This window comes from Metopolophium dirhodum, chromosome 3 (genome assembly GCF_019925205.1).
Source record: "Metopolophium dirhodum isolate CAU chromosome 3, ASM1992520v1, whole genome shotgun sequence".
In the NCBI taxonomy this organism is placed as follows: domain Eukaryota; kingdom Metazoa; phylum Arthropoda; class Insecta; order Hemiptera; family Aphididae; genus Metopolophium; species Metopolophium dirhodum.
In genome coordinates, this window is record NC_083562.1 from 8268690 (window position 1) to 8279556 (window position 10867).

The following is a 10867-nucleotide window of genomic DNA, read 5'->3' on the forward strand; positions in this document are numbered from 1 at the left end:
CGATGCTTATCTGTCAATTTTTAATTAAATAATTAATTTCAATATGGTTTATGATTATTATTATTGACTATTGTAATAATTACCTACTATTGTATCAGTGTTTTAAAGTTATTATTAAAAAGTATAAAGTAAAATATGTTTGTGTTGTGGTTTTACTTATCACGGTTTGTTATTATAGGCCACACATGTAACATGTAACCATCTTGGTGACTAGTATGCTCTTCGATCACATTTGAATGCATTGTATGTCCCATCCATGTTGACCATGTATATAATATTATCAACAATGTTTACGATGCCGGATCAAGAAGATTAGAGAACAGGATATCAGACATGCTGGTTTAGTGGTTCTGCGAACTTGGTCGGGACCATCAAAACAAGGGACCCTGGCTGGTTCTGCGAATCGACAACCGAGCCGAGAAGCCCTTTGGATACAAATAATATTTCAAATATGTTTTTGATATAAGTATTTTTCTAAGATGGTGTGTGTTTTTATTATCTGGGCTCAACACAGAGTTAACTCTATATAATTGTGTCTTACGTCTATATTATAATATACATTGTGTATACACTTAACTATATACAGCTATAGTATTATGAACGTAGAGCATAATTATACTAAACTATTACCATATGATTAAACAATAAACAAGTATACAGTATACCTGTATAATAGGTACAAAAGTAATGTTCACGTCACACCACGCAGAATACATTTTAAATAATAATTATAACATATTATATTATACAGACGTACAGTGTTAATAATATCGTTCGGTTGTATGTACATATCGTGTTATTTGACGAAACCGACGCGAGAGACGCTCGTTATAAATTGCCAATTAAAATCGTCCGCATTAACGCGATTTTAGGGCCGGGGGCGTACGCTTGGACCCGCGAAGTACTCGCGCGTGTATAGTTACGACGGAAAATAAATAATGCATTATAATATCTCGATAGGTGTCGTGGTTATACTTTTTATAAATTTAAATCAGTTTCATTCGTTTTTGCCTTTCCGATGGGTCGTTTTCAAAAATCGTTTCGCCTGCAAAACGACGACGACGACATTCGCGCAACGAGACGACAAAATCAAAAGACGGTGGCGGACTCGGTGAGCGTAATAACAATACGACCACTTATATCAATCGCCGGCGGACTGCGGTCATTTAATTAGATTATTTATTATTTCTCGTCCTCGTCGTGCGGGCATACATTGGGTTCGTATATAATACGCGTATTTAATAATGATAAATACACTAACACTATAGCGTGTGTGTGTGTGTGTGTGTGTGTGTGTGTGTGTTTAATTTCTAATATGTGGTGACGATGTTGACACTGGACGCACGTGGCTGTGTGTTTGTGAGCGCCCAGAGGAGTGAGGGGGGTACACATATACATTTATTATTATTATTATATACACTTCCGGTCAAGCTGTTAACTAGGGTTATACTGTTTCAATTAACGACCGAGATCCTCCGGGTCGCACTCACCGAAACGGCGGCGGCCGGGGATAGTGCGTATAAATACAGACGCAATAATAGTAATAATCGTAATAATAACAGTAATTAACCGTCGACCGTCGCTTTTACAGCTCGTTATTATATTATTATTAGTCATCGCGGTTCCGCAACACAACTATATTATGTACCGTACAACAGTAAAATTTTATAATATACCGAGATAATAATATACTTACCTATGTAAATTATATCGAGTACGATATCGTTATGAATTATGGCGCAGGTTACCTATAGTAATAATAATATGCGTATATGCATAACAACTGCACGACGAGTAATGATAACGTCGCGCCTACGTCCGCGGCGATGTTGGAACGAAAAATAGTAAAAAATTATCCACCTGCGGCAGACGGTTGTGTACAATTATATGCGATCATAATTATACAGCTTTAATTTCAGGTATAAAAGTAGGCACTACCGCGGTCTTCACTCTATGTAATAATATATATCATATGATTGTAATTTATAACAATATAAGCACGCGAAAAGCAAAGAGACGCGCGTCTATTAATAACAATAATTTCGTAATAAACGTCACGTTAAAATTGAATGAAAAATAACATAATATAATATATTGTTGTAACTTGTAAGTTATAAATTATAAAAAAATATGCGGTACCCGCGACCTGCGATACGAAATTTCATCGTCTGAAAAAGTATACATTGACATAATATGAAGTCTATTAAGCTCCCGTCAGATCGACAATCGACATTCTGAGTTGGTTTTCGATATAATCTTACCAGCGCTACGTTTTGTTGACAAACGACCAGAGTAATTTTATATTTTTCTATCCCAAAGTCATCTGAAAAATATAAAAAAACACGTTGATTATGTTGACACCTACCTGCTCCATTGCGTATATTTATGTTTTTTCCAATAATTTATATTTATACGATCCAGTACGCTCAACGCTCGTGTCATAAAATATTTAAGACATGTAAACGATTACTTATCGAATCCCGAACGATTATAAGCTTATATTATATTCGTTCAATCTCAATATTATATTATAAAATACATAATAATATTATCTCGTATGATAAATGGAAATAAATCGTATTGTTGCAATAATAATAATAATAATAATAATAATATTGTAATGTGTCGTACACTTATTATAGGTATATATAGGTACGTGTTGCAGTATTAGACATTAGTGTACTATATAGGTACAACGCTGCAGAATAGTATGCGTTATTGCATGTCGCAGACGGTTGTTCATAAATCAATGGTATAATTTATATATCTGGCAGAAAGGGTTGCGTGTGAGCAGTTGTACACAATATGTGTACATAACATATTTGCATTTCAAAGCGACGAAAGGATTATAATATCGTTTCGAATGTATTTGGGAACAACACGCAGACTATAATATTATTATTATGCGGGACGTACAATATTATGTAGGTACATAATAGTGCGTTGTTTTCATCGATGATTCTACAATACATATCATAGTGATACAAACATGTTATACAATAATATATAATTTATAACAGTGATATATTATTATTATTATTATAATCTCATTATCGCGAAATCGCGCGTCATCGTCGTATTGCAGCTTTATATAGGAGATAAACGTTTTATTTTATAATAATAATAATAATAATAATATACTAACACTATAATATAATATACACTATATTATATTGACGGCTGACAGTCGTATCGTTTTTTTTTTTTTAATAAAGAATTATAATAATACGACCTTATGGGTAGGTAGATATTACATTATGTATGTATATCGTAAGCACCAATACGCAATCGTACAAATCGTGTGACCTGATAAATATAATATTTAAACTCAAACATTTAACTCGAGTGTTGTTATGCTATAATATTTCCGAACGAGAACAGTGTGTTTGTATATCAGTTGTTGTATAAGTCAAGTTGACTAATATATTATCTAATTGTATTTTTAGACCATGTAGCGTTTAAGGGATACATCTTCCTACGCGTGTTCGAGTTTGTCTTAAGAGGACGCCACACCACTCGTAATTCGGTTGTAAAAACTGTTTCGCGCGGGACAACTTTTCTCGCATTATAATTTTAATAGAATAAACAAAATTTTACTACATATAGAGGACAATTTTATCTATGTCGTAGCGTTTTTATTATTTGGATAACATAAATACGTTTAAAGTTATAGGTTTGAGAACATTTGACTTTTTTGTATTTTTCAAATGATTGTTAAAAATTATTGGGTAGTGCTATCAAAAAAAAAACGACGCTACGACACAGATAATTTTCTTCTTAGTAAGGATTTACAATTTTGGTAATTCTAATGTTAATATTGAGGGAGTAATGTTGTCCCGCGCAAAACAATTTTTAGCATATGGAATTATTGTAAAATAATTTTTCTAATTATTATCGAATTATTCCCTGGTGGCGTAAAACGACAAAACGCGGCTTCCCCCACTCCATTCAAGCACTCGCGTTTTTCGTCATCGGCCGGCACCGGGCAGCCGCGCGACAAATTGTGACAAAAATAAACATTTCCGATAATCAGAAGTCGATAGACATACTATTATTATCTTGAATAATGAATATAGACCATATCTAAACTTATTTATAAGCTACACTTGATTATGTCGTCGACCGTCGTAGTCACCATATGACAGAATACGCTGTGGAATTACTATATTATATTACGATACCTATTATAATTTAGCAATATCAGAAAGGCCTTTATATTAATTACTCATTATATAAATTGTATTTAATTTTTATGCTGTTGTATCTAACCATATTTTTTTTCGTGCCAAAATTGTATTAACCATTGTTAACATAATGTCACCAAAAAAAAATTCGCGTCATCCAAAAGAAAGGAGCCCGATCGGGTAAGACTTCTTTAAAAAAAAAAATGAAAAAAGTTCGTAATGGGGTTCGTAAGGATGTGCAGTAAGTACTTTTAAATATAAGCTTCAAAATAAAAATACATTATTTCATGTCCTATTTTGTGACTTTTTGTAAGTAAAATATTATGTTATTTTGTAGAACATAATATGTTAAATTATAACTATACAGGTATATATAATAGTTTTATTATTTTATGAATATTACTTGATTTATATGCATATGTTCATATATTTTATATTGATGTGAGTCTCGTATAAATTTGCAAAAATATTTACGATTTACATTTTTTTACCGTTCAAAAAATTGAGTGATCACTTTATTTGTATACTTCTATATTTTTATCGAGATTTTAGAATTATAATACAAATCAATATTTTATAAAATTATATTGATTGATAATATGTTTTTAATTTGTAACATTTTATTAATTATTTTTATTTAAACACATAATAGAAAACTATAATTATTAATTATTATTTTTAATAAAGGGATTAAATACTAATGCTTTATTTTATATTTGTCTTGCCTTCTTTACATAATTTTGTAAAAAAAAAATAAATAGGTACACTATAAATTTAATTTTAATAAAAATTTACTAATTTTACCGTATTTTACCTAACAAATTACCAAAAAATTTTTTTACGTAAAATACTTATCACTTATATTTTATAATACAAAATAAAATAATATATTATATAAGGTATTATTATTACTTAATTTTTTCCTATTTATATCAACAATGTAGGTATCTGCTATTTAATTGTAATAAAATATTTTAGATTCTGAGTGAAACGATGAATGTATTGATTTTACAATGATGTGTGTTTTTTTTTTTATTTTTTTATTTATTTTTTATTTTTTTTTTATTTTTTTTTTTTTTGTGTCTGTCATCACGTTTTAGGACAGTAAAAGTGCTTGGATTTTCGACTTCAGTAGCTTTTCTGATAGGAAAGTGAATCTAGTTGGTACTTTGGGGGGTCAAAAGTAAAAATTTTCCAATAGTTTTCACAAGCGCCGGGAAAAACAACATAAAAATTAAGGAAAAACGGAAATTTTTACGCAAAATCGGTTTTTGACAAATTCGAATTTGGTTTTTGGTGTAACTTTAAAACAAATGACTGTAGGAACATGAAATTTTTACTGGCTATTTATATATGCCTTTTCTATACACGATAACATTTTCAAAATATTTTGATTTATTTTGAACTGTTTAGGGACATTTTCATTTTCCATTTTTTTTTAGATTTTTTTCTAGAAATATCAATAAAATTTTATTCGTTGGTCAAAAAAGCTTGAAAATTTAATAGAAGGCTCCTAGTAAATTGTTCCGAAGGCAGATGAAAAATATTAAAAATCGTTAGTCACAGTTTTTTTTTTATAAGCATTTAAAGTTCAAAAATTGACAAATTTAAATAAAATTAATAATTAATTATTACTGCAAAATTAAAATCAAGTACCTACCTATTTATGTTTGTATTCAATTTTTGAATTACTTGACTGGGTGTAATAGTGTACCTAAATAATTAGTTATTACGAGTAAATAATAATTTATGCAAAGTTAAAAAAAATATACAAAAAATGGTATTCAAAAGTGACTATATATGTTATGAAATAATTTTTCAACATTTTTTTTTGATTTTATATTTATTTAGAAATGAAGATTTAATTAATGAATTAAATAATGTAATTCCGTCTTCTAATGCAGAAAATATGATTTTGAATTATAACTCAACAATTGTTTACAATAAGTATGCATATTTGTATTTTCTTTAGATTATATTTTAATCTATCAATTTTTTTTTAATGCAGTGTTTTAGTACACGATTTAAATCTTGATGAAACGTCTGTATCGTCTGTAGTGAATACATTATCATCGGATATAAAGTAAATATTAAAACCAAGTTAAATTATGAATATATTGAATAACTTTGTTATTTTATGAAGTAATTTAGATGCAACATTGATTTTTCCTGAATATAAGGCCTCATGTTCTCGATTAGAGTGAGCAAAGATTTAATACTATTTTTCTTATAAGTACTATAAGTATTTACAAATAAATTAATATGGGCATAATAATAGTGTATAATATAATTAACAATTATTGTAGAGACAACAATATTTCTGACCATAACCTAAGTGTTATGTATACTGCATCTGAAGATAGTTTATCATCGGAAAATACTACAACTGCCGAGTAAGTGTGTACAAAAAAACTAGTGTTATGCAATTTAATTTAATTTTAATTTTTTACTAGAACTTATAATATACTGTAAAACATTTATTCAACTATGTTATTTTTTGTTTTTTTTTTTTTTGAATTCACAGACCTTTAACAGGCCGAAGAATTATTGATATTTTTCACTTTATCAATCAAATCCAAAAGGTACACAGTGGTGGGTTCGGTTGTTCATTTATTGACATGGAGTATCAGAAAGAAACATTTGTAGGATTTCAGTCGATTTTAACATTCAAATGTAAAGTGTGTAACATCAAAAGTAAACTTTATACAGAAAATCCTAAAACAGTACAAGTCCCAATTAATAAAGCAACTGTTCACGGCTGTCAAGCAATCGGTATTGGTCACACACAGCTGTCTGAATTGTTTTCATTTCTTGAAATCCCATCGTTATCGATTAGTGGTTATACGAAAGTACAAGAAAACGTAGCTGATATTGTGCATGCAACAGCATGGGATGAAATAAAAAAAGCTGGTGAGGAAGAAAAAAAAATGGCGTTGGAGTGTGGTGATATAGACGTAGATGGCACACCAGTCATCACAGTTGTTGCAGATGGGCAGTGGTCTAAACGCAGCTATCGGACAAAATACGACGCCTTATCCGGAGCAGTAAGTAGGCTAGAGTTTGCATATTTTTTATTAATCATTAAAACATAACTTATTGATATATAAATTTGTTTTAAAGAAATACAGTCATACTGCATATGTAATTAAAACTGTAGTTTTGTTTGTATGTTTAATTTTTTTTTACCTTTAGTACATATTTTGGTAATATATCTAATATAGTATATATAGTTTGGTAATAATGATAATTAAACCAAATCTTATTTATTTCATTTAGGCTACGATAATTGGTTTTAAATCTAAAAAAGTGCTTTTCGTTGGAATACGCAATAAATATTGTTGTATTTGCCAAAAATCGAAAAATAGTAAAAAAGTCGCACCTGATCATCAATGCTTCCTCAATTGGAAAAAGTCCTCAACAAGTATGGAGGCCGATGGCGTGGTTGAAGGATTTATGAAAAGCGAGGAAATGCATGGATTAAAGTATAATTGTTTAATAGGTAAAAAAATTAAAAAAAAATACTTGGTAAAATAAAAAAATTGTGGCATTTAAAAACGTAATAGGTGATGGGGACAGCAGTGTGACTAAACGCTTAAATGAAATTCAGCCGTACGGTCCCAATTTTCACATAAGAAAAATTGAGTGCCGAAATCATTTGATGCGAAACTATGCCACCAAACTTACAGTGATTGCTAGAAACACAAAATACCCACTTCGTGTTCGAAAATATATTCTATCGAATATTTTACGATTTAGAGGTGATATCACAAAAGCAGTTATACATTGGAGAAATATAATTGGAGTAACGAAATTAGAAAAGATAAAAGGTATTTTGTGGAAAATATTTTACAATTTATTATAAATTGAATGATTTTTAATTTGTAGGTATTCAAAGAGATGTTGCTAACGCCCCATACCATCGACTTGGTCAGCATCTAAAGTGTGATTCTTATTTTTGTAATGGATCGAAAAATAATGATTTAAACTTAGTGCCAGAGGCTGAAAGCTCTGGAATGATGAATGAAATAAAAAACTATGTATCAAGACTTGTTTTAAATTCCGAAAGTTTGTTAGAAAATAAAAATAACAACATGTGCGAACAATTTAATTCTTTAATAAACAAACACATAGCCGGTAAAAGATTAAATTTTTCGAGTAAAAGAAGCTATAATACTAGGGTAGAAGCAGCCGTAGTTTCATTTAACTCTAAACAGTATCTAAGAAAAATACACAAAAAGATCTCCAACTGTAGTCCAGGTGTGTTGTAGTAAAAAGTTTTAAAATTTTGAAAAAGGTATCTACATTAAAAATAATTATTTTGTTTTATAGGAAAATTTGGGAAAAGATTCATAAAAAATTATGAACGAATAAGAACCAACACATTAAAAAGAAGACAGTTATTCCCAGAAGCTAGAAAAACTAAAATTATTTGTACTGACGGTCCAGATGCTGACTATGGTTTGGCAGAGCCGCTAACAAACCAATATTCACCACAAGATTTTGAAAAAAAAAAAAAAGAATTCCTTACATCCTTAGAGAATGCAGATATTAAAAAAATTGAAGATGATACTAGAAATCAAAGTGAAAGTGAGAAGTGGTACTATGAACGCAAAAAACGAATTACTGCCTCTAGATTCGGACAAGTTTGTAAAATGCGTTCTAGTACCAGTTGTAAAAACACCGTGTACAATATACTTTATGCTGGAAATGTCCAATCTAAATATTTACAATACGGCAGAGATACGGAGCCTATCGCTCGTAAAAAAGCAGAATGTATAATTGGCGAAAAAATACAAATTTGTGGTTTGATAGTGGATCCTGATGAGCCATACTTAGCAGCAAGTCCAGGTAAAATATTTGAATATTAGGTATTATATTATATTATTTATGTTTTATAATTTAATTTACGTATACAATTTAAAATATATCGGGTCTAATATTATATAGATGGCTTGATTGGTAAAACGGCAATTATTGAAATTAAATGTCCATATATTGCAAAAGACACTTCAAGTGCAATAGATGCTATTAACAAAAAATTAGTAAGTCATGTTGTTTACATATTATTATAATCATTGCGTATACTTTAAGCCTGTAGTTTTACAATTTCATTTTTTTAAACTTTATAGTTGCCATATTGTAACATAGTAGATAATTGTACAAAACTTAAAAAAGATAATATTTATTATTATCAAGTAATGGGCCAGTTGCATATTACCCGCAGAAAATTATGCTATTTTGTAATATATACCAGTAATTGGATTACGGTAGAAAAAATTTATTATGAACCAGAATTTTGGACTTCTAATATGGCAGAAAAATTAAAAATGTAATTTATTATCTGACCTAACTTAATAATATTTTAAGTAAGTACATTTTTAATTTGTTTATAATTTTAGGTTTTATATGGATTGTATGCTACCTGAAATAATTCAACCACTTTATCCAATAAGAATGTTGAAGTCCGATATCAAAGAGCCTGAGCGTATTATTAAAATTATGACCACAACTAATAATAATTTTAAAAAAATGTGACCTTTATTCTCATCAGTTATTCTATAATATTTTTAATAAATGTGAAACGTGTTTTTAAAAATATATTACCATTTCAGATTTTATTTAGAATGTTTACTGCCAGAAATTGTCGATCCACTATATGGAAAACGATTTTTGAAAAGTGATATTAGAGAGCCTGACCAGTGACCACATTAAACACCAAATTAATAAAAAATAAAAATATACCTATATTAGTTTCATGTATGATATAATAGTGTTAACATTATAATTGACAAATGATTACCAATAGGCAATACTGTATTTTTTATTTAATTTAATTTGAATATTTAATAACTCAATAGCATATATAGTACCAACGGTAATCGTATCTTTGTAGAGAAAGGTAGAATCTTAAAAATAATAATAGATAGCTTTGATACGGGCTACTGTATCATCTTTAAGAAGTACCCAAAAACTGTAATTTAAAACGTATACCTACCTATGTAGTAGCAGTATAACGTAAAATCATATATTCAATAATTAAATTACTAAAAACTAATACCTATTTAGATATTTAGGTAGGTAATATTAGTTTAGGATACTGTTATAAAGTAGATATTATTTACTGTATTGTTTATATTTTGTATGGAGTAAGCATCTAATAATGCAATAATTATAAGCTGAGTCGCCGAGAAGGTATGCGCGAATATTACGGCGGAAACGCGTCATAATATAAGGTGTTTACATTTTATATTTACGCGATCAGACACAGTCGAAGGTTGAGGAAATAATAAACATCGCTCCCGAATGAGCACAATCGTCCGCCGGTCGCCGACAACGAGTATTGGGCGTGGCTTAAACGCCGCGTGCTTGCGCATCGTGAAAACACTTAACAGCGCGTTCTCTCGGCCGTTCTATTCGTTTCGCTTTAGGTGTAGCGTCCTCTTAAGTGTTTTTGTGTTCAGCTAAATTATTTAAAATATATTATATATTATACACATCAGAAATGTAATACTATGTATTCTATTATTTTTCATAAATTATAAACTAATTCGACACCCACCTACCTATTATGGTTTAGGCTCCACGTTGATTCTCTGTCTGTCAGTCAGTCGGGACAAAGCCACTTATATATATATATATATATATAGATGATAGATATACTACACGGATTGATTAAAACTGTT

At 29.5% G+C, this 10867-nt stretch overlaps 1 protein-coding gene across 2 annotated transcripts; it reads left to right on the top strand.

The window, feature by feature from the left end:
- Window positions 1–3508: 3508 nt before the first annotated feature.
- Window positions 3509–10622, top strand: LOC132941607 (uncharacterized). Of its 2 annotated transcripts, XM_061009739.1 has the most exons (11): window positions 3509–4425; window positions 6036–6131; window positions 6193–6267; window positions 6328–7228; window positions 7461–7683; window positions 7748–8011; window positions 8070–8441; window positions 8514–9032; window positions 9132–9226; window positions 9314–9513; window positions 9584–10622. In XM_061009739.1, the coding sequence occupies exons 4-11, from the start codon at window positions 6803–6805 to the stop codon at window positions 9717–9719; spliced, it is 2235 nt and encodes a 744-aa protein (XP_060865722.1). In that variant the 5' UTR covers window positions 3509–4425; window positions 6036–6131; window positions 6193–6267; window positions 6328–6802; the 3' UTR covers window positions 9720–10622. The 2 variants fall into 2 exon arrangements, with proteins under 2 accessions (XP_060865722.1, XP_060865721.1); XM_061009738.1 differs by having other exon boundaries at window positions 6193–7228.
- The last annotated feature ends 245 nt before the right edge of the window (window positions 10623–10867 follow it).

What these genes read in the sequence shown, in the direction of transcription:
- LOC132941607 (XM_061009738.1), top strand. Translation starts at nt 6,803, where the DNA reads ATGGAGTATCAGAAAGAAACATTTGTAGGATTTCAGTCGATTTTAACA. An exon ending in GAAATTAGAAAAGATAAAAG is followed by an intron (nt 8,012 to 8,069) that starts GTATTTTGTGGA and finishes TTTAATTTGTAG; the next exon opens with GTATTCAAAGAGATGTTGCT. An exon ending in ATGCTATTAACAAAAAATTA is followed by an intron (nt 9,227 to 9,313) that starts GTAAGTCATGTT and finishes TAAACTTTATAG; the next exon opens with TTGCCATATTGTAACATAGT.